Below are 25,219 nucleotides of genomic sequence, written 5' to 3' on the forward strand. Positions count from 1 at the left end.
ATATATATATATATATATATATATATATATATATATATATATATATATATATATAGCTATATTTAACAAACCTATATTTCTTATGTGACCTTAAAGCAGTGATCCCCAACCAGTAGCTCGTGCTCTCCAACCCCTTGGATGTTGCTCTCAGTGGCCTTAAAGCAGGAGCTTATTTTTGTATTCTGGGCTTGGAGGCAAGTTTTAGTTGTATAAAAACCAGGTGTACTGCCAAACAGAGTCTCAATGTAGGCTGACAATCCACATAGGGGCTACTAAATGGCCAATCACAGCACTTATTTGGTACCCCAAGAACATTTTTCATGATAGTGTTGCTCCCAAACTCCTTTTACTTCTGAATGTTGCTCACGGCTTCAAAAGGTTGGGGATCCCTGCCTTAAAGGGATCCTGTCATCGGAAAACATGTTTTTTTCAAAACACATCAGTTAATAGTGCTGCTCCAGCAGAATTCTGCACTGAAATCCATTTCTCAAAAGAGCAAACAGATTTTTTTTATATTCAATTTTGAAATCTGACATGGGGCTAGACATTTTGTCAATTTCCCAGCTGCCCCATGTCATGTGACATGTGCCTGCACTTTCGGAGAGAAATGCTTTCTGGCAGGCTGCTGTTTTTCCTTCTCAATGTAACTGAATGTGTCTCAGTGGGACATGGGTTTTTAGGCTAGGGCCACACGGCGCGATTTTGCCGCGATTCTGCGCTGGGCGAGTTGCGAGTTGCGAGTCGCTGCGGTTTTTAAGCCGAAATAGCTTTGTTAACTTTGGCGCTGGCGTCAATGCAAATCGCGGTGAAATCGCTGCGCTAATTCACACGCGGCGATTCGTTTTCTATTGTCGCCCGAAGTTGCCTCGCTGGGCGTTTCCGGGCGACAGTTCTTTTATTTGGCTGCTGGGGGGGAAAAGGGAGGGGGTGATATCACTCCAACTTGCAGTACAGCAGTAAAGAGTGATTGAAGTTTATCAGAGCACAAGTCACATGACTTGGGGCAGCTGGGAAATTGTCTAGCCCCATGTCAGATTTCAAAATTGAATATAAAAAAATCTGTTTGCTCTTTTGAGAAATGGATTTCAGTGCAGAATTCTGCTGTAGCAGCACTATTAAAGGGGACCCGTCACCCCAAAAAAATATTCATAATCCTATTTCATCACATCAGTCAAGCAAAATGAACTTTAAGTACACTATATAAATTATTTGAATCTTGTTTCCTTCCGTCTGGGAATTCATAATTACTGCAAGCAGGCAGGAGCCATTTTGTCGACACTGTTATTAAGACAAGTCTTGTATCATCTCAGAATCTTGTTTGTGCACCAGAATGGGGGACCTGATGTCCATCCCCATGTCCTGGTTACACAATTAAACGGTGAAGAGAGGGGGGAATGTGTGGAGAGCAGTGACATGTAGGAAGTGCTGAATGGAAAGTGAACGTAATTGCCTGCCCCACCTCTATGCCCATGGCATAGAGGAGGGACGGACAATATTTGATTGACAGCTGAGATGTTTAAATGAGCTTACAACAGCTATGAATGCTTTAATAAGACATAGAAATTGGATTTCATGTTTAATTTGAAAAGGACTTTTATTATACAGATTTTTGTGTCTGGGTGACAGGTCCACTTTAACTGGTTCATTTTGAAAAAAATTTTTTTTCCCCATGACAGTATCCCTTTAACATAATAAATATCTGCATGAAAAGCATTGTTGACAGTGTTTTAGATCAACAGCTTAAGGTCTACTGGTAGATTCTGATCTACCTTTTGGGCAGCCCTGCTGTACTCTATCTGCCAGGGATCCTTGTGCGGGAGTCTCATGCAATGGCTAAACCTTTGGGTCGGCCACATCAAATGACACATGTAGAAGATCAATGAACAGGTGAAGTAGCAATCCACAGCACCCACAGTTCTGCTTCCATTAGTCTTGCTGATCTTGCCCAATTATAACGAATTAGCAAATATTAAGCAGACCATACATAGCTGCCAACGTCAATAATTGGCACTGAGCCTGAACAGCCAAAACAACAGCCTCCCCAGCTCATATCCAGTTAGTCTCGCACAGATATCGACCATGGACGAGAGAATTCCTATGGGTTCCCATCAAGGTTGCCCAGGGTAGGAAATGGACTGATAGGAGGACCTTATACATCACACCTCCTGGGCAACCAAAACGGACATACCTAGATTTGGCCACATATATAGTCAGCTTTACATCAGTTTTAGGAATTTTGGGGATATATATTTAATGGAGAAGCAACTTTAATTTGAAATAAGAAAGCTTTGCAGGACAAAGGAAACCGCAAAACAGCTTAAAAGGGGTTGTTCACCTTCAAAAGACCTTTTTTCAGTTCAATTGTTTTAAGATTGTTCATCAGAAAATAAGACTTTTTCAATGGCTTTCCATCTTTTATTTTTTACCGTTTTTCCAAAATGTCAATTTTTAGTGTTCCTTTCTCCTGTGTTTCAGTCTTGCAGCTTATTCAGGTGTACATTCTGAACTGTTGCAATTTGCTACATTAGTTGATCCATTTAAATTTCTCAGCACTATCTGTGGAATATCGGCAACTATTGTATCAATTCTAACAGCTGCCTTTAATGAAACTCAGGGATTCTGCTCAACATGCCCAAAGATAAGAAATGGAACAACTAAATGTATCAATTTAGAACAGTCGGCGACCCCCTCCACTGACTGCTTTAGAGAGGCACAAAGGGGGTTATTTATCAGGGTCAGAAGTATTTCCAACATAAAAATCCAATAAACTCTGATGGCCCGAATGGACCTTATTTATCATTAAAAAATTCTGAAAAAATTGGGCCAGGCAAAAATCTGATAACTTTCCCGTTGGGAGTAACTGTAGTTTTTAGGACACTCACTCAAACATGGCCTTCCACCAGGTGACAACTGCATGAGACATTGATGAGGTTCTCTCCTTACAGGTTTGGCTAGGCCCCTATAAGGTTCTGATTGGCTTAGGGCTAAACCTATCAGATCAACCTGAGATAACCTGGGTGGCAGGCCCATGCGAAGATCGGCTCTTTGGCCATCAGCAAATCTTTCTGTATACGCCCAACTCTGGATTATCAATGAGGCTTTTGGAGATGAAGACAGATTACAGTAGTATCTCAGAAATCAAACAACAGACCGACATGCCTGTAGGCCACACTGCTGGAGAAGGATGCAACAGTGAACAAACCCAGAATGCACCAGCAGAGATATGATACCTTGGTACATTTAACTTCCAGTTCTGGAGGCTGGTATCATTGACGACAAGTCAAACCAAGAGGATATAGGTGTAAAGGCTACTGGTGACTAACACTTGAACTGTGACTGCTCCTGTATCACGCAAGTAAGATATCGGCCAAACCTGCAGACCAAACGCATTTCCTGCAACAAAGGCTCGCATGTGCCATAAACCTATCAATTATTAACAGTGCTTCCGCAGAGAAAAGATATGCAAATTGCTCTGAGTAATCAGGGAGAGAAACCTCAGGCAACCAAGGTGACTATAATAATAATTCCTTCAAGTTTAAAGGAGAAGGAAAGGTTAAAACTAAGTAAGCCTTATCAGAAAGGTCCATCTAAATATACCAGTAAACCCCCAAAGTAATGTTGCTCTGAGTCCCCTGTCAAAAGAAACACTGCATTTCTTTCCTTCTATTGTGTACTCATGGGCTTCTGTATCAGACTTCCTGCCTTCATCTTAAACCTCACTGCCCTGGGCAAGAGCATGCTCAGTTTGCTCCTCTCCCCCCACCCCTCCCTTCTCTACTGTAATCTGAGCCAAGAGTAGGGAGAGACTCAGGCAGGAAGTGATGTCACACCACATTAATACTGCAGCTGCTATCCTAAACAAACAGAGAGTTTCTAGAGCTTTTTACTCAGGTATGGTAAAAGATTCTACAGAATAAATATAGCATTCTATCTTGGACTATTGCAGCTAATCTATTGGCAATAAAATGCCTCCGTAGCTTTCCTTCTCCTTTAAGGGCAGAGACACATGATCAGATTCGGGGAGATTAGTCGCCCAGTGACAAATCTCCTCTTTTTTGGGGCGACACGCGAGGCAACTTTGGAAAACGAAGCGCTCAGAGTGTCATCCCGCTGGCGATTTACATTCCAGCCGGTGGGCAGTTCAGGGAGATAAGTCGCCCCGAAGAAGAGGAGATGTCGTTGGGCGACTAATCTCCCCGAATATGAGCAAGTGTCTCTGCCATAACTGTTATTTATCAAGCTGTTATCCTTAAAGAGAAATGATGGTGCTGTGCTTTTAAATGATCAGCTTTCCGATATATAAACGATAAAAAACAAAAAAAAACCCTGCATTTGGTATAGATTCGTTAATGGTGATCATAAAAAATGCAATAAAAAAAAATGTATTTCTTAAAACGGGTGTTTTTTTTTTCCTTCAGTGGAAACGCTCCCTGCCATTGAGCTGCTGTACAAACCCACAGATACTGCAGCTCAGTGACAGTAAATAAACACCACCCTAAACCTGCTGAAGATCCAAATTACAGAAAGATCTGTTATCTGGAAAACCCCAGGTCCAGAGCATTCTGAATAACAGGTCCTATACCTGTACCTGTATTTGAAAAAAAAATAAGTAGGAAAACAACTGCTCAAAAGGCTCAGGGCCCATTAACGGGAGAGCGATTATAAATAATATGAATAGGAAATGCAAGTCCATCCTGTATGAAACAATATTACAGGCGAGGGGCCCTTTCATGGGAACAGAGTGGTCCCATTATATGTTTCCTTTCATCTCATGTGAGGACACAATCACATGCGGATATTGGCAACCCCAGAGGGTACCGCTGACCAGAGCAAAGAAACAGCACCCGTACCCCAAAGGCATCTTTCTTTGATCCCGTATAGTCTATGACCACATCAGTCACCCTTTGGTTTGTCTCCAGCAAATACCCAGAAGTCCATGTGATGCTGGGGGATATGGTACCAAGATTGTAATTTAGGATTTCACATGACTACAAAGTAGAGATCCCCGTGAGCAAAGGGAATTGAGCACATGTGAGGGGGTGCCCTGAGAAAATGGGATTCAGGATGCCAGGCAAATGGGGTGAAAGCATCAGTGGAGGTGCAAATATAGGCAACTAAGGGAACTCATCTGAAGGCCCCCATAGATGGGCTTCCCTGATAGATACCTGGCCGCAATTCAGCCACATGTAGACTGGCTGGGCTTAAAAATACCATTGGATCAAGGACCACAACAGCAGCACCATCAAATACTGGTGAATACTATTCTATTAGACAATAAAACATATGCATCCAGTGTTTGTCTTTAAAGGAGAACTAAAGCCTAACTAAAGAAGTAGCTAGAAATGTTGTACATTATGTTTTGTGCTTCTGTACCAGCCCAAGGAAACCACAGCCCTTTAGCAGTAAAGATCTGTGTCTCCAAAGATGCCCCAGTAGCTCCCCATCTTCTTTTCTGCTGATTCACTGCACATGCTCTGTGCTGCTGTCACTTACCGAGCTTAGGGACCCACTCACAATATACATTGTGGCAGCACAGAAACCAGTGCAATTAGCATCAGCATTGAATAATCAGCAAACCTGTAGCATCAGCTTATATTACAGCCAGGGAAGCTCATTTTCTGCTGGATAATTAGTGATGAGCCCTAAGCTTAGCTTCTCAACAGCCAATCAGAGCCCACTGAGCATGTGAGTGTCACAGACACTTTCCAAGATGGTGACCCCCTGTGAAGTTTGAAGTCCTGGATCATTGCTGCTATTGACAAGCTGAAACTTTAGCCTTGTGCAATATGTTCAGTGTATAAAGTACAGCATTTTTAGCCATATTCATTTTTAGGGCTTAGTTCTCCTTTAAACTGCAGTTTTCTGACCCCTCATTGTCCCAGTGTGCAATTAATCCTATACTAAATACAGCCGAAATTCCTCTCGCAGCCATACCTCACATGCACAAGAGGTTATCACATTTTTACCTCTTTACAGAGAAAAAGGAGGAAACTGCATTCCCAGTGCAAGTTAAAGCCTGAATCCACCCCCTCAGGGGGAAAGTTCTGTGGATAAGTATTTTGTTTTTCTTTGTGTTGGATCCCTATCAAAGAGTAACACCTTGCACCCAAGAATTCAGGACCCTTATTGAGGCGGCAGGTTATTTGGTGCATATAAAACAAAGGCAGTCAATAAATAAACTTCTCATGAGTGCGGCAAGTCCCAGATTAGCAGCAAGAGCAGTTGGTTCTGCCCAATGAGAACTTTTAGCCTGACCAGTAGCAGAATGTCCAATCTCGCTGATGAGTTGCACCGTCTTGCCCGTATAGATGACATTTATGCTTAGCAAATAAGAAACAGACATCAGCAGTGGGGTTAAAACAATTCTGCAATTATTATGGCTGGTGACTGTTGCTAGGCACCCGAGGTGGTAGAAATACCAACACCAAAAACACCACTTGGCTCTTAAGAATGGTTATGTGCCAAGAAGTTAATTCTTGTGACACTTAAAGGGTGGTTCCCCTTTAAGTTAACTTTCAGTATGTTATAGAATTGCCCATTGGAAGCAACTTTTCATTCTGTCTTCATTATTTAATTTTTATAGTTTTTTTAATGATTTGCCGTCTTTGGACTCTTTGCAGCTTTCAAATAGGGGTCGCTGACCCCATCTAAAAGGAAATGCTCTGTAAGGCTACAAATGTATTGTTATTGCTACTTTTTATTACTCATCTTTCTATTCAGGCCTCTCCTATTCATATTCCAGTCTCTTATTCAAATCAATGCATGGTTGCTAGGGGAATTTGGACCCTAGCAACCTTTTTGGTGGAATAGCAAACTGGAGAACTGCTGAATAAAAAGCTAAATAACTCAAAAACCACAAATAATAATTAATGAAAACCAATTACAAATTGTCTCAGAATATCCCTCTCTGTGTCATACCAAAAGGTAATTTAAAGGTGAACAACCCCTTTAACCAGTAATGCCATTAGGGTCTAAACTAGAGATTACCCTCATACCAGTAAGATTTTGGCAAGTTTACCCCTTAGGGCTGCGACACAGTGATAATACTTAGCATTTAATCCATAAGACTTAAAACAAACTGCCAACCTACCAGCAACTAGTATAGAAAGTATCATATCTGAACATGGCATCACCTGTCCATGCAGGTACCCCAAGTAGTCAGCAGGAGAGGAGTGGAAGGCATTTTGTTTAAAAGGGTTGTTCAGCTTTTGATTAACTTATAGTATGATGTAGAGTGATATTCTGAGACAATTTGCAATTGGTCTTCATTTTGTATCATTTGTGTTTTTTTACTTATTTGGCTTTTTATTCGGCAGCTCTCCAGTTTGTAATTTCAGCCATCTGGTTGCTAGGATCCAATTGATTTAATAAGAGACTGGAATATAAATAGGAGAGGGTCTGAATAGAAAGATGAGAAATAAAAATTAGCAGTAACAATACATTTGTAGCCTTACAGAGCATTTTTTTTTTATATTATAATTTGAAGGCAGGAAACAGTCAAAATAAGAGGGCAAATAATTCAAAAACTATAAAAATTAAAAAATGAAGATCAATTGAAAAGTTGCTTAGAATTAGCCATTCTATAACATACTAAACGTTAAGTGAACTGCCCCTTTAAGAGCAATACCATATTGTTTGAATTATTACCCTGCCATTGCAGCCCAGGAGAAGCATAAGTACAAAGGCTTCCCCTGAACTCCGCAATTCTGCCCCAATCTGCTAACTAAAAAGCGGGTGGTGGTTGGTTTATACATAGGACTAGTAACGGCGGGGAAATCTCTAATAGTGGAATAAAAATTTTTTAAAAAAAACAGGAATAAAACTCTTACCTGACGGGAACGAAAGCCTCGAAATATCTGTAAATTGAGAAGAAGAAAAAACTAATTAGCAAAAGAAAGGTGCTAATCATATAGGGAAACAAAAGTACAAATTCTGGAAAGGGAGCAGGAATGAAAGGCAAAACATTCAAATGCTGCAAAAAATAAATAAAGAGACCATTGACACATTTGTTTGGATGCCCACAAGATGCTCAGTAATTCTGGAACAAGACAAACAGGAAACTACTTTTCATTTTTGCAAATACCATTTCCTGTTCCTTAGAACAGCACTTTAAGCTCATATATCTCCATGGGAATTTTGTACTGAACAAAATATTTGGATAAACTCAAGGTGATTTGTGGTTACAACTAATGCAATAGAGACCAAAACCTATACAATTAAACCCCAAGAGTTTGGCCATTCGCTGCCATAGTTTTATGGGATCTCTCTGTACAGACTATGAGCAAACTTAGGGGCTGTTCCTGCTGAATTGTGCTTAGTACAGGGAATACCTATACTGTCATAGTTTTATTGGATCTCTCTGTACAGACTATGAGCAAACTTAGGTGACTGTTCCTGCTGAATTATGCTTAGTACAGGGAATACCTATGCTGCCATAGTTTTATGGGATCTCTCTGTACAGACTATGAGCAAACTTAGGGACTGTTCCTGCTGAATTGTGCTTAGTACAGGGAATACCTATGCTGCCATAGTTTTATGGGATCTCTCTGTACAGACTATGAGCAAATTTAGGGACTGTTCCTGCTGAATTGTGCTTAGTACAAGGGAATACCTATGCTGCCATAGTTTTATGGGATCTCTCTGTACAGACTATGAGCAAACTTAGGGACTGTTCCTGCTGAATTGTGCTTAGTACAGGAAATACCTATGCCGCCATAGTTTTATGTGATCTCTCTGTACAGACTATGAGCAAACTTAGGGACTGTTCCTGCTGAATTGTGCTTAGTACAGGGGAATACCTATGCTGCCATAGTTTTATGGGATCTCTCTGTACAGACTATGAGCAAACTTAGGGGGCTGTTCCTGCTGAATTGTGCTTAGTACAGGGAATACCTATGCTGCCATAGTTTTATGGGATCTCTCTGTACAGACTATGAGCAAACTTAGGGGGCTGTTCCTGCTGAATTGTGCTTAGTACAGGGAATACCTATGCTGCCATAGTTTTATGGGATCTCTCTGTACAGACTATGAGCAAACTTAGGGGACTGTTCCTGCTGAATTGTGCTTAGTACAGGGAATACCTATGCTGCCATAGTTTTATGGGATCTCTCTGTACAGACTATGAACAAACTTAGGGGACTGTTCCTGCTGAATTGTGCTTAGAACAGGGGAATACCTATGCTGCCATAGTTTTATGGGATCTCTCTGTATAGACTATGAGCAAATTTAGGGGCTGTTCCTGCTGAATACATTTCTTAGCTGTGCGAACTTGGCATCATACATCTGCTGGCTCCATATTAGACATGTAATACTACAGATGTACTATGGGGACAGTAACATCTATGGCACAACCAGGACTGTAAAAACTAGGGTAAATTTAAAGAAATCCCCCCTTAGAAGAATTCAGTGATATTCTGAGACAATTTGCAATTAGTGATCATTTATTATTATTTGTGGTTTTTGAGTTATTTAGATTTCTATTCAGCAGCTCTCCAGTTTGCAATATCAGCCATCTGGTTGCCAAGGCAAGTAATGCAAAAACTATAAAAAAATAAATAAAGACCAACTGATAAGTTGCTTAGAAATGGCCATTCTATAACACGCTAAAAGTTAACTTCTATGCTCCTGTGCTTTCAGAATAATGTAGCCGTAAAGCAGTAAAATATAGCAATATTATCATCAATATTTCTAGGATAATTTAACCCAAGACACTGCACCAAATGGGAATTTTATAAAACCCTCCTCGTACAATAAAAAAACCTGAATCAGAAATGTACACACTCAAAAGCATCAGTCCCCAGACAAACATTAATGAAACACCTCAATATAAAGTAATGTGCAAGTTCAGCCATGAGAATCACCTGGCAAAGGCACGAAGATGCCAATTAACACTCAGTTAACCCATTAACCTCGCTCTAATTATCACTGTAACATCTTGCTGAGAAAAGTGCTAGCGAGAATGGAGGTATTGGGGTGGAGGGGAATTAAATCTGGGAGCCAAAGCAGAACGAAATCAAATGATTGACAGTTTGGGTGCCGGATAGAATAAAGGGCAAGCGTTCCCTGTAGGTTAGGGGAGGAAGGAAGTCTCTGTATCAGAAGAATGCAGGAGGAAGTGTCCAGTTATAGACAACGAAACAGAACTCAAGGGAAAGTGCAACCCCTGTGCCCCTCTATGTAACAAAATCTTTCCGTAACTGAAACGGTTTACAGGTATGGGCTCCGGTATCTGGATACCAGTTATCCAGAAAGCTCCAAATTATGGAAAGGCCGTCTCCATAGACTCCATTATAAATAAATAATTAAAATTATTAAAATAAAAAAATAAAAAAATATTTCCCTTTTCTGTGTAATAATTAAACAGCAGCTTGTACTTGATCCCAACTAAGATATAATTAATCCTTATTGGAGGCAAAACCAGCCTATTGGGTTTATACAATGTTTACACGATTTATAGTAGACTTAAGGGCAGAAGCACACTCTCAGATTCAGCGAGATTTAGTCGTCGGGCTATAAATCGCCACTTCTTTGGGCGACTAATCTCCCTGAACTGCCTCCCGTCGGCTAGAATGTAAATCACCCAAGGGATGGCACTATGAACACTTTCTTTTACAAAGTCGCCCGAAGTTTCCTCGTGAGGCAGCTTCGGAAAACAAGCGTACCGATTGCCATCCTGCTGGCGATTTACATTCTAGCAAGCGGGAGGCAGTTCGGGGAGATTGGTCGCCCCGAAGAAGAGGAGATTTGTCGCTGGGCAACTAAATCTCCCTGAATCTGAGTGTGTCTCTGCCCTTCAGTCTACTAGAAAATCATATAAACATTAAATAAAGCCAATAGGCTGGTTTTGCCTCCAATAAGGATTAATTATATCTTATTTGGGATCAAGTACAAATTACTGTTTTATTATTACACAGAAAAAGGAAATAGCTTTTTTTTTTTTTTTTTTTAAATAATAAATTCGAAGCAACTTTTCAATTGGCCTTCATTTTTTCTTTTTTATAGTTTTTGAAGTATTTGCCTTTTTCTTCTGACTCTTTCCAGCTTTCAAATGGGGATCACAGATCCCATCTAAAAACAAATGCTCTGTAAGGCTATAAATTGAATGTTATTGCTACTTTATTCCTCATGTTTTTATTCAGGCCTCTCCTAGGTTGCTAGGGTAATTTGGACCAAATGACTGAAACTGCAAACTGGAGAGCTGCTGAATAAAAAGCCAAATAACTCAAAAACCACAAATAATAAAAAATGAAAACCAATTGCAAATATCCCTCTCTACATCATATTAAAAGTTTACTCAAAGGTGAACAACCTGCCTTTGCTGAGGAACTTCGACTTTGGTTAAAAAGTAACAACCAATGCTGCTTTCAATAGCAACTGTTTTACAAATAACGTTGAAAGCACTGAAACATTTCCATACGTGTATATTGGAAAGTTACATTTGCTTTTATTAGGCACATTTTTATTTTTGGGTTGACTTGTCCTTCAATAGCAATTACAGTTAGCAATAAGAATTAAATCATTGTTACAATATGTATTCTGGTATATTGCTCAGAGTTTGTTTAATTAGGAGGGCAATTATTTTCGCTTTTAGACCCTGGTCAATGTTGTGTGCATGTAACATATGACGGAGCACAGAATGAGAAGCAGACACACGTTACATATAAAGGGACAGCTGATTTCACTTGTGAAACTGCACACGCTGCAAGCCAAAAGAGAAAGGAAACAAAAGAAGAGTGGGGGTTACAGACGTCCCACATGTCAGCAGTTCAGATGTCACTGAGCAGCAGCTGCCGCCTGGCTCCTGACAGTTTGTTATCACTCTGTGACCAGTAAATGTCTCTTATTCACCCCCCCCGCCCCCCAGTACAGACAAAAGCCACTCAAACTCCCATCTAGCCCCACAGAATAGCTCCTAACAATGACCCTCTGGGGTGCGAGACACTTCATTACCAATGAGCAGAGACAAAAGGAACAACTACCTGATCCCCCCACAAGGGACGCCTGCTGGGCCTGGAATTAATAGATTGCTGGAAAAATAATATATATCTCAATATCACACACATACACTTATAGATATATATAATATAATACAGACACACACACACACATAGACCCACAAATACATACATACATACATACATACATACATACATACACACACACACACACACACACACACACACACACACACACACACACACACACACACACAAATACATACATATATATATATATATATATATATATATATATATATATATATATATATATATATATATACACACACACACACACACACACACAGACCCACAAATACATACTATATATATATATATATATATATATATATATATATATATATATATATATATATATATATATATATATATATATATATATATATATATATATATATATATATATATATATATATATGTATATATACACATACATACACACAAATACATACACACAGTGCCAAAATGTTGGACTGTGCATCTCTTCCATGAGCTCATGGCTGGGCAGGTGTAAAAAATGCTTCAAACAAACAAAGTGATGGAATATAACTATACACTTTGTCCCCCCCCCCCCCCCCGTGGCCCCAGAAAGCAAACAGCACCCCTGAACTAGAACTTTATTATCCTCCTTAAAGAGCAACAATCCATCGTGCGACACTCTGTTTCTCCTCCCTGGCTATCTCCTATTGAAGGCAGGGAAAAGAAATTGAGTGCCGCACGATGGATCGTCACCCTGTCGCCGTTTCTGAAGAGGAGCACAAACAGAGAATCGGTAAAAAAGACTTTGTGAATTTTAAATTTAAATGTGTCTTGGTGGTTTTTTCTTTTTCCGTTATGAACAAACAATTTTTTTTATGTTACTGGTCCTTTAACGCAGGAATTAACGATATGGAGAGTGGGAGGGTTACAGGTCTCATCCAGAAGACAGTATTTAATAAAGGTTAAGGTGGCCATAGAGATGTCGCCAAACAAGCGGATCTCTCCCCAATATGTCCACATTGAAGTGGGCGATAATGGGCTGATCCGATCGTTGCCCTAGGGCCCAATGATCGGATCAGAACGGAGGCCATACGGGACAGACCAAGTCGGCAGCTTATTGGCCAGTGTATAGAGCCTCCCGACGGGCTTTCCCGGTTGATATCATCATCATTTATTTATATAGCGCTGTCAAGATACGCAGTGCAATCAGGCAGGTTAGAAAATCCCGTCTGATCGCGGCCGCATCTTTTCGTTGATGTAGTCCTGCGATCAGACTGCCCGTTTGGCCACCATTCTGATTTACAATGGCGTGATGGCACTCTGATCGCTTTGAAGTCGCCTGAAGTTTCCTCGTGAGGCAACTTTGTAAAACAAAGCGTTCCGAGTGCCATCCCACAGGTGATTTACATTGTAACCTGCATGAAGGCAGTTAGGGGGAGATTAGTCACATGAAGAAGAATCAATTTGTCGCTGGGCATCTAATCTCCCGAAATAACAGCGTGTGTTTCTGCCCTAAAGCACCAACAATTTTTAATAAATTTTTGGGTCGACATGTTCTGTAAATGATATTTTAGTCAATTTAGTCCAGGGCCAGACAATGGCGGGTCCTGAACAGCCTTTCTCTGCAGCGGACTCTCCACCTGCAGAGAATCCGCATTACTTAACATTAAGGCATAGAGCTCCAAATTACAGAAAGATCCCTTATCCAGGAAAACCCCGGGTCCTGAGCATTCTGGATAAGAGGTCCCATAACTGTGTTGTGAAATAAGTCCAGTTATTTAGATTAACTTTATGATCCAAACTTCAGCCACACTGTAACGTGAAATTAATTAGCCCATTCTACAAGTGAGATCCAAATTTTACTTTGAGGGACTCCATTAAGGGCTCTTACACACAGACGGTTTTTCCTGCGCTCCCCTGCGTTGCGCATTCTTCCGTTCAGCCGCAGGAGTAGACGCACTCAATTATTTTGAAGGGGGCTGTACTCACACAGACGCATGTAAGCAACGAACGCAGCTGAAATGCAACATGCTGCGTCCCACCTGCATTTGGCGCATACATGCGTCTGTGTGAGTACAGCCCCCTTCAAAATAATTGAGTGCGTCTACTCCTGCGGCTGAACGGAAGAATGCGCAACGCAGGGGAGCGCAGGAAAAACCGTCTGTGTGTAAGAGCCCTAAAGATTACATTCATTAATGACTACAGTTTGTCCATAGGTTTATTTAAACCCTTTCTTTAAAGGGGAACTATCGTGAAAATAAAAATTTAATATAAGCTTCATCATACTGAAATGAGAAATGTTCTATATATGATCAATAAACAATGTTGTTCTGTTTCTGAAATAATCATCACATCTTCACTCTCAGCATCTGTCTCTGTTTATTCTTCTTGCAGCAGTTGGGTGTCAGAAGTTGATTGACAGTTAGATTCAATATATGTTTTGGTGCGGGGGGGGGGACTAGCAGATGTGTTAGAGCCAACTCAAATAATGGACTCCACCACATACAAATTCCAATAAAATAACAGTCTTTGGTACAAATCCTGCATATAAAGTGGGAATAATTCTGCTCGAATACATCTTCTAGGCCAGTGATCCCCAACCAGTAGCTCGTGAGCAACATGTTGCTCCCCAAACCCCTGGATGTTGCTCTCCGTGGCCTTAAAGTAGGTGCTAATTTTTTAGTTCCTGGTTTGGAGGCAAGTTTTGGTTGGATAAAAACCAGATGTACTGCCAAACAATAGCCAATCACAGCCCTTATTTGGCTCAATCCAGGAACATTTTTCATGCTTATGTTGCTCCCCAACTCTTTTTACATCTGCATGTTGCTCACGGGTGAAAAAGGTTGGGGATCCCTGTTCTAGGCAAAAGGATTCCCCCCCCCCCCAAAGGCAGCATTGGACCTGTTATTCAAAATCAGACTCCCAACTCCTGCAGGAAGAGAGGAAAAAGGGAGAGCGAAGATTAACTTGAATATTTCAGAAATGGGTCATAGATTATATTTAGAACATTTCAGTATGACGAAGCTTATATGAAATTTTCATTTTTGTGATAGTTCCCCTTTAAAGTTGAGATCACATTTTGTCACTGAATTGACCCTGGCCCTATGTATGAAGAGAGGATCGCTTTTACTGAATCTCTGAGCAACAGAATGGGAAGCGAATAAGTGCTAAAGATGTATTAGTGCATTTAGATAAGGGAAGAGACTGATAGTGGAATAGATGAGCAAGTACAGCACTTATTTAGCCATTAGCCACTTAGGGCACTTCTCTCAATAAGAGGCGGCCAGAGAAATCCCAGAGAAAGTTACAGGTCAGCCGGGATACATGGGGGCACATGAAATCTTTAGGGTATATCAAGTATCACACAGCAATTCAGACAGGAAATATTAAAGAAAGCACAAAAGTGTTAACTATACAACTAATTGGCTTTCTAGTTACCGGGGTCACTGACCCAAAAAGCAGCCAAGCACATACATAGCACATGAGGGCTCATTTATACACTTAGGTGCTAAATAGCACAAGAGCCAATCAGCAATTAGTTTTATTACTATGATCAGAAAAGGGTAAGGGCACACCTGGCAATTCGGGGAGTTTTAGTCGCATGGCGAATAATCTCCCCGAACGGCTTCCTCCTGTCTTCCGCCTGGTAGAATGTGAAATCACCTGCGGCATGGCACACGCGGCACTTCGTTTTCCGAAGTTGCCTAACGAGGAAACTTCTGGAGACTTCGGAATACGAAGCGCCGCGTGTGCCATGTCGCAGGCGGTTTTTCATTATAGCCGGCAGTAGACAGGGGGAAGCCGTTCAGGGAGATTAGTCACCCCAAAGAAGAGGCGATAAGTCGCCGGGCGGGTGTGCCCTTACCCATAGGACTCTTACACACTAGCGTTTTTATCTGCGCTCCCCTGCGTTGCACTTTCTTCCATTCAGTTGCAGGGGAGCACAGGCATAGAAGCGGTCAATTATTTCAAAGGGAGCTATATTCACACAGACGCATGTAAGTAGCAAACGCATGATGGGATGCAGCATGTTGCATTTTACCTGCGTTCGGCACATACATGTGTGAGTACAGCCCCCTTTAATATACTTAACTGAGTCTACTCCTGTGCTCCCCTGCGGCTGAACGGAAGCGCAACGCAGGGGAGCGCAGGTAAAAACGTTCGTGTGTAAGGGCCCTTAATCTTATTGGTTGCTATGGGCAATTTATAAATAAATCAATCAGCTCCAATGCAGTTGACATACAAGTATCCCTGCACTGATTGGATAATGTGTCATTAAAGGCCAAGAACCACCTGTGGTTTTGTTTATGGTTCATATTCCAGCAATAGTATTAGGTGGCAGCAATGAGGTGACGTGGGATGAATGGTGATGGGCAACATCGTGGGTGCCTTAGCTTTAGGGCACTAGCACATGGCGTTATTACGTGACAGATGCCAGGAGTCATTCTCTATTGATTTCAACAGCAATAAAACGGAGCATTATCCTGATTCAGAAACGCTGACTGTTGCAAGGGATTCAGCTGAATCATTAGGAAGAGATTCCACAATACCTGCCTGTAATAGGGCAAAAGTCCAAGCACCAAGGTATCCCTGGGCCTGAAGGTTAGAATCAAAAATCTGCTGCATTTTGCTTTAAGGGGCAAAGAACACCAAAAATTAAAATATAAAAAAACTGCAAACATGCAATTTTTCCATAATAAACACACTCAAACACACACAATATATGTAGGGCTGCCTCTACTAAGCAGCAGTCAATTAGTACAGGTATGGAATCCGTTATACGCAAACCTGTTATCCAGAGAGCTCCGAATTAAGGAAAGGCCGTCTCCCATAGACTCCATTTTATCAGACTAATCCAAAGTTTTAAAAACAATTTCCCTTTTCTCTGTAATAATAAAGCAGTAGCTTGTACTTGATCCCAACTAAGATATAATTAATCCTTATTGGAAGCAAAACCAACCTATTGGGTTTATTTAATGTTTACATTATTTTCTAGTAGACTTAAGGTATGGAGATCTAAATATCAGAAGAATCAGTTAGCCAGAATACCCAAGGTCCTGAGCATTCTGGATAATTGGTCCCATACCTGTACAAGAAGAACAATATCGTACTATTTATAAGAGATATGTAAAGTATATAGGAACTTAAAGGGGTGGTTCACCTTTTGGTTAACTTTTAGTATGTTATAGAATGGCCCATTCTAAGAAACTTTTCAATTGGACTTCATTATTTATTTTATAGTTTTTGAATTATTTTCTTTCTTCTGACTTTTTCCAGCTTTTAAATGAGGATCACTGACCCCTCTAAAAATCGAATGCTCTGTAAGACTACAAATATATTGTTATTGGTACTTTATATTACTCGTCTTTCTATTCAGGTCCACTGCTATTCTTAGCTCAGTCTCTCATTCAAATCAGTGCATTGTTGCTAAGGTAATTTGGAGCCTAGCAACCAGATTGCTGAAACTGCAAACTGGAGAGCTGCTAAATAACTTAAAAACCACAAATAATGAAAAAAAATGACAACCAATTACAAAGTTGCTTGGAATATCATTCTGTAATTCTACTAAAAGTTAATTTAAAGGTGAACAAGAGAGGAACCACAAGAAGCCCCAGTGCCTCTTGTGCACTAGATTGTAAGACATCTGGCAGTTGCAGAAATGGCACTTTTCAGCCAAAACCTACTCCCATTCAAGCGAGTGGATAGGGGTAGTTTTAGTACCACTTTTGGGTGCACCCGCTGAAATACGATATGGAAGAACATGATTATATATATATATATATATATATATATATATATATATATATATATATATATATATATATATATGCGCATCAGCCTAAGTGACAATCACAATATGTCAATCATTCAAGCACAAAAAACTGTAAATAAAAAAAGACCAGCTGCACAGTTGCTTCAATGACCCCCAGCAGTCAGATACTAAAGATGAATTTAAGTATAAACTTCCCCTTTGCTTATGAACAGTCACAGTTAGGCTATAGAGGAAACAATAAATACCCTCTGTTACTACATAAGTGTCAGTTAAAGTGACGGTACTGTAGGTCCCTAGTGTGACAGCGAATGCAGCACCACATACCGTAGGGAGGTCTTTCCATGTGCTGCCGTCTCTTCAGGAATATCTCCAGCAATGCCCGGTTACTCCGACTCCTATCTTCAGAATCGAAAGGCTTCGCTGGCATTTAGAAATCTCGGCTTTCCTCCAGGAAGTTAAAATATTAAAATAAGGCTCCCGGTTTCAAGCCGTCCGCTTCCCAAACCCCTCTCTGAATCAGAAGGCTATTGTCTCCCGAACAGCCCAAACTGGGATGTGCACACAAAAGACATCAGTCAGCGAGTCTATTTGCTTTCAATGTGAAGCCCCCTCAGAGCAGCCAGATGGGAGAGTGCAGAGTATGGTTGCCCACTATCCAATAAATCTTGGAGGGGAGGCTGCTCTGCTGCTTTTCACGCTGGCCCTTTAAATGTACCATTACCAATTTGCACTACAGTATGGTAATTTGTTTAACCCCTTCCGACCGCAGTTCCACAATAACTCCCAAGGATTTCACAGACAGCCGTGCACTGTGGGAGGTGTAGTTTAAGAAAAGATATAGGTTGGCTAGGGCAGAATCACTGTATTAAAGGGGAACTATCACGAAAATAAAAATTTAATATTAGCTTCATCATACTGAAATGAGAAACTTTCTAAATCCAATCAATTAAAAACTCTGCATCGTTTCTGAAATAGTCAAGTTTATCTTCTCTATTCCTCTCTCAGCATCAGTTTCTCTTCATTCTGTCTTCATGCGGCAGTTGGGTGTCAGATATTCATTGACAGTTAGAGCCAATATATCTTATAGGGGATGTAGATGTATTAGAGCTCATTCTATTAGGGTAGGGACACACTGGGCGATTTGGGGAGATTTAGTCGCCTGGCGACCAATCGCAGCGACTTTCCACGACCAATCTTCCTCGAATGCCTCCCCTCGCTCTGCGCCTGGCTAAAATGAAAAATCGCCTGCGCTAATCACACGCGGCGATTCGTTTTCCGAAGTCGCCTGAAGTTTCCTCGTGAGGCAACTTCGGGCGATTTCGGAAAACGAATCGCCGCGTGTGATTAGCGCAGGCGATTTTTCATTTTAGCCAGGCGCAGAGCGAGGGGAGGCATTCGGGAGAAAAGTCGCGGCGATTAGTCGCCAGGCGACTAAAACTCCCCAAATTGCCCAGTGTGTCCCTACCCTTAAACTCACCAGACATCATGTCTCTCTACATGCAGGATTTGTGCAAAATGCAGCTATTTTGTTTGTACTGGAATCAGTTATTTGAGTGAGCTCTAATACATCTGCTAGGAAAGGAGCCCCCCCTATAAGATATATTGGATCTAACTGTAAGTGAATATCTGACACCCAACTGCTGCATGAAGACAGAATGAAGAGAAACAGATGCTGAGAGAGGAATAGTGAAGATAAACGTGATTATTTCAGAAACGATGCAGAATTTTTAATGGATTGTATTTTGAAAGTCTTATTTCAGTATGAGGAAGCCCATATTATTTTTTTTATTTTCACTATAGTTCCCCTTTCATAAAAGATATAGTTCGGCTAGGGCAGAATGACTGTATTAAGAATTACAGAACCCTGCCAGGCTCCAGTGAGCCGACAATGTAACAATATAATTTGTCAAGGAAATGAATACTGTGTGGAACTGTAACAAGCAGCCCTTTAATTCAATCCAGTGACTTCATAGAAGGAATCTAACCTTTATTGTAGTCTTATTATGTGTCATTATTGCAGGGCAGTGCTTAAGTGAGGCTTCTCAGCGGGCAGCCATTGAATCCCAGGGGTATAGGGACCATAATGCACCAGCTGGGGCCCCTTACGGCCTCACTCAAAAGGTCTGTGTTTAACAGCATGTGACAGCCCTGAGTATATTGGGGCAAATATAGCAGGTCACATACATTGTATAGAGCCAGTGGGGCACATTCAACCCCCCCATTCATACACACATTGAGGGTAATTTCTACAGAATAAACTGCAATAAAATCAACTTATTTGAATATCAAACCCTAAGCATACATTGCAAGGGAATATATTTGGCTTTATAAATAAACTCGACACTAGTTTACAAGGAGTCTAATTCACCCTATGGCCAGCCCAGGGCAAATTCTGCTGAGAATATTCTCACTATGTTAATACACAAGAGGCAATGATTCCACGCAGAGCTGCATAAAAACAGCAGTTTATTTTAGCAAGATATGTGCAGTACAACACAAGCTAAGAAAGGCTAAATATACTTTGCCAGATCTGCTTCACCTTTCCCGGTGATATTTAGTGCCGTACAACTTGCAACATCATCATAAAAATACCAATGTGCAGCCGTTTCCAGTTGAACTATACCATGCCGATGTTTAAATGGAAATGTAGCACAGATCAAAGAGCTGACGGGCAGTACTAAACCAGAGGATTTTTATTAGGGATGCACCAAATCCAGGATTCGGTTTGGGATTCGTCCGAATCCTTCTGCCCGGCAGAACCGAATCCGAATCCTAATTTGCATATGCAAATGAGGGACGGGGAGGGAAATTACATGACTTTTAGGCACAAAACAAGGAAGTAAAAAATGTTTTCCCCTTCCCATCCCTAATTTGCATATGCAAATGAGGATTTGGTCCAGTATTCGGGCAAATCTTTCCCGAAGGATTCGGGGGTTCAGCCGCATACAAAATAATGGATTCAGTGCATCCCTAATTTTTATTTCACATTAATTCCTCATCAAAGTTTGCTTTCTCTGTTACCATTACAGCCAAGGAGAACCCCATATTTTCTGCGTTAAGATATCGGTAGCTTCTTAAAGGGGGTGGTACACCTTTAAGTTAGCTTTAATATGTTATAGAATGGCCAATTCTAAGCAACTTTTCAATTGGTCTTCATTATTTATTTTGTATAGTTTGTTTTAATTATTTGCCTTCTTCTTCTTCTGACTCTTTCCAGCTTTCAAATGGGGGTCACTGACCCCATCTAAAAAAAACAAGTTCTCTGTAAGGCTACAAATTTATAGTTTTTGCTACTTTTTATTTCTCATCTTTCTATTCAGGCCTCTCCTATTCATATTCCAGTCTCTTATTCAAATCAGTGCATGGTTGATTTATTACCTGTACTTCAACAGGAGACGCCATACTGCTTGACCCACTGCTTGTGGGTTTCCACAACCCACAAAATGGACAGATTTCTGTGGTTACTGTTATAGCGGACATATTATGCAGTCAATCCTATGTGGAACTACAAAGATACAGAGACTATGTGGCATCACCCACCCATATAAATATATAGAAATGTATAGCTGCACCCTCATATTGTAATATTCAAGAGAAACAATGAGAGCTCCCCCATCTATATAAATACTATACCAGGGTCCAGGTCAGGGCACCAGGGTTACAGGTATCTGCACCAGAACCACAATCAAGCGAGGCTTTCTGCTCTATATAGAATGACAAAAAGGCATTATACCCAAAAATGTCCCTCGATAGTATTGAGGGTGACCCCCCCAAGACAGTTCAGAGCCCCACAGCCCTGATCTAGAGCAAGCATGAGTCCTAGAATGAACCCTTTCTCAGAGTCACTGATGAATTCCCTATATAAAGGCTGGCAAGTGAATGGGATTTTGGGCTAATTGAGTATGCAAGTAAGCGCACAGGGATTTGGATTCCCAGAAACCCTCTGTACGAGCAGAGATAACAGTTCCGCTCGGAAGAGCAAATCTCTAATGGCGTTAGCAGATGATTAGCATTGTCTCTTCCCAGGGTGCCAATGTCACGTAGCCAACACCCTCTTGACTCGTGCCCTGGCACAGAAACAGCAGCAACTTGCCTTATTCTCATAAAAATTATCAGCGCTGGGCTTGGATGGCACGCGTCCTACAGAAGGGGCCGACAGAGCCGGAAACACAACAAGCGTTCAGATCAGAGAGTTATTTATACATCTGGCACAGAGAGAAAGCAGTGTAGGCTGCATCCAGCACAGCCCCATCATGTCCAACAGCAGTGGATTATTTCTGCATCTGATTCCCATGATAATACAAGAATGACTCAGCACCAGAGACCCGTTTGCTTTGTTATGATGGGAATACAAGTAAAATACAGTAATACGCGCTGAAACTGGAGGAGGCAGGGTCCTGCTAATGCAAGAAAACGGACACTGTAATGCTGAATCTCCAGTCTGTTGCAGGACTACAGATCTCAGCATCCTCAATTGCCAGTAATTCTATATCTCAGTATCACCCCCCTAGCCGTGAGCATATGCCAATGTACAATGTAAATCCTTTTCACATTAAAGTGAATAAACTATACTGCACAAGGCGGAGAATCCGCTGATCCCATCTCTCAGATTTCGGCAAAAAATGCAAAATATTCTCCAGGGGTGCAAGCAAAAACTGGCAGTGGAGTGACTAATTCTTGGCCTGCAGAGATCTGCAATCGTGTGGCCTTGGCCTCAAAGGAGCTAAATTATCCCATGTTCAACACAAGCCCAGTAAACAGTAATTTATCCTGCCTCCTTGGGTCTTTAAACTAAAGAAGTAGGCAGAAATGTTGTACATGATGTTTTGTGCTTCTGTACCAGCCCAAGGCAACCACAGCCCTTTAGCAGTAAAGATCTGTGTCTCCAAAGATGCCCCAGTAGCTCCCCATCTTCTTTTCTGCTGATTCACTGCACATGCTCTGTGCTGCTGTCACTTACTGAGCTTAGGGACCCACTCACAATATACAGTACACATAGAATAGAAATGTCACAATATAAGGCTGATTAGTAATTAATACAGATAATTACTACATGGCAGCACAGAAACCAGTGCAATTAGCATCAGAATTGAATAATCAGCAAACCTGTAGCATCAGCTTATATTACAGCCAGGGAAGCTCATTTTCTGCTGGATAATTAGTGACGAGCCCTAAGCTTAGCTTCTCAACAGCCAATCAGAGCCCACTGAGCATGTGAGTGTCACAGACACTTTCCAAGATGGTGACCCCCTGTGACAAGTTTGAAGTCCTGGATCATTGCTGCTATTGACAAGCTCAAACTTTAGCCTCGTGCAATAACTTCACTATATAATATATGGCATTTTTAATCATTCATTTTTAGGTTTTAGTTCTCCTTTAAAGGAACTGTGGGAAGAGTGCACTCTGGATAATAATAAGAAGTGCTGCCTGAGTCCAGATCTGTGTCCATCAAATGCCTGGCTATCTCTCCCTGCGGATGGGCTGCTTACACTGGGAGCAATACACTTTATATTCAGGGAGACGTCACAATGGTGATTCTTGCCACAATAAAAATAAGCCGCTATACTGCATTTGCAAAGATTCCGGTCACTCACATCATGGAGACAAACACCATTAGTGCAAGTGATACAGGGTACCACTGCTTTTCTTCTACACCATGGGGCCTATTTATTAAACCTCGATTTTCTTCTGTTTGTTGGGGAAAGCTGGAATATTTAGCGTTTTATCATATTCCAAAGCAGCTAAAAATCCGAATTAGAAAATACTCCATCTCAAACCTGTTGAGGTCATGAAGAAATCAATGGCAGATGTCCCTGACGTTTTTCTTGAGGTCATGATCTGAAAAATTCAGGGTTTTGTCTGATAATCCGGAAAAGCCGAGTTTTCCCAGTGAAAACTCAAAATCTGAGTGTCGCCCATACGATTCAAATTCACGCTTGATTCTGTCATGTTGTTTTGCTGCTCCAATTTTTTAGAGAAAAATTAGTTAAAATCAATCCACCATTCTGTTCCTTTAAGGCAGTTCCCAGAATTCCCTGCCGAGTTTTTTTAAAACACTCCCTGTATAATCCCATACACATTGTTAATTGGCTACTAACAATTCATCCTCACACTTGTGTCCTTGTGCATGTGTGGGTCTGGATTAAAGGACATGTTCCACTCTGATACATTTTTCAGCATCAGTGAAATAAAAGCAACTCATTTATCAATTGTAACAATTTGTTAAAATGGAGGTTCACCTATAAAGAAGAAGGAAAGCTACAGAGACTGTTTATTGCCAATAGATTTCCACAATAGTGCAAGATATAAGACTATATTTATTCTGCCGAATAAAGCTCTAGAAGCTCTCTCTGTTTGTTTAGGATAGCAGCTGCCACATTAGCTTGGTGTGACATCACTTCCTGCCTGAGTCTCTCCCTGCTCACTCATAGCTCTGGGCTCAGATTACAGCAGGGAGGGGGAGAGGAGCAAACTGAGCATGCTCAAGCCCAAGCCCTGGAGGTTTAAGCTGAAAACAGGAAGTCTGATACAGAAGCCCATGAGTACACAATATAAGGAAAGAAATGTGCTGTTTCTTTTGACAGAGGACTCAGAGCAGCATTACTTTGAGGGGTTACTGGTGTATTTATATAGACCTTTCTGATAAAGCTCACTTACTTTAGCCTTTCCTTCTCCTTTAAGTTAACTTTTGGGGGCAAATTTACTTATGGTCGAATATCGAGGGTTAATTAACCCTCGATATTCGACTGCCAAATGGAAAACCTTTGACTATCGAAGTCGAAGTATTTACCGCAATTAGTTCGATCGAACGATTAAATCCTTCGAATCATTTGATTCGAAGGATTTTAATCCATCGATCGAACGATTTTTCTTCTACCAAAAAAAGATAGCAAAGCCTATGGGGACCTTCCCCATAGGCCAACATTGACTTCGGTAGGTTTTAGGTGGCAAACTAGGGGGTCGAAATTTTTTTTTTTAAAGAGACAGTACTTTGACTATCGAATGGTCGAATAGTCGAACGATTTTTAGATTCAAAGTCGTAGTCGAAGGTCGAAGTAGCCCATTCGATCTTCGAAGTAGCCAAAAAAAAAACATTCGAAATTCGAAGTTTTTTTTCCTCTATTCCTTCACTCGAGCTAAGTAAATGGGCCCCTTGATATGTTATAGAATGGCCAGTTCTTAGCAGCTTTTCAATTGGTCTTCATTATGTATTTTTTTATAGTTTTTTTTAAAATGATTTACTTCTAACTCTTCCCAGATTTAAAATAGGGGTCACTGACCCCCATCTAAAAACAAATGCTCTGTAAGGCTACAAATGTATTGTTATTGCTACTTTTTATTCCTCGTCTTTCTATTCAGGTGTCTATTCTATTCATATTCCAGTCTCTTCTTCAAATCAATGCATGGTTGCTAGGGGAATTTGGACCTCAGCAACAAACTGGAGCGCTGA

General features: G+C 40.9%; 1 protein-coding gene across 12 annotated transcripts in view; it reads right to left on the reverse strand.

The window, feature by feature from the left end:
* ptk2.L (protein tyrosine kinase 2 L homeolog) overlaps positions 1 to 25,219 on the reverse strand; it is a 215,009-nt gene that overhangs the window by 150,210 nt on the left and 39,580 nt on the right. For 10 of the 12 annotated variants that reach the window (XM_041565370.1, XM_041565366.1, XM_041565369.1 and 7 more), the window contains exons 2-3: positions 18,094 to 18,209; positions 7,830 to 7,856 (exon numbers count right to left, since the gene is read on the reverse strand). In XM_041565370.1, the coding sequence (XP_041421304.1) occupies positions 7,830 to 7,856; positions 18,094 to 18,196 (130 nt within the window). In that variant the 5' untranslated portion in view covers positions 18,197 to 18,209. 12 annotated transcript variants of the gene reach the window in all.

The sequence above is a fragment of the Xenopus laevis genome, chromosome 6L (genome assembly GCF_017654675.1).
Source record: "Xenopus laevis strain J_2021 chromosome 6L, Xenopus_laevis_v10.1, whole genome shotgun sequence".
In the NCBI taxonomy this organism is placed as follows: Eukaryota; Metazoa; Chordata; class Amphibia; order Anura; family Pipidae; genus Xenopus; species Xenopus laevis.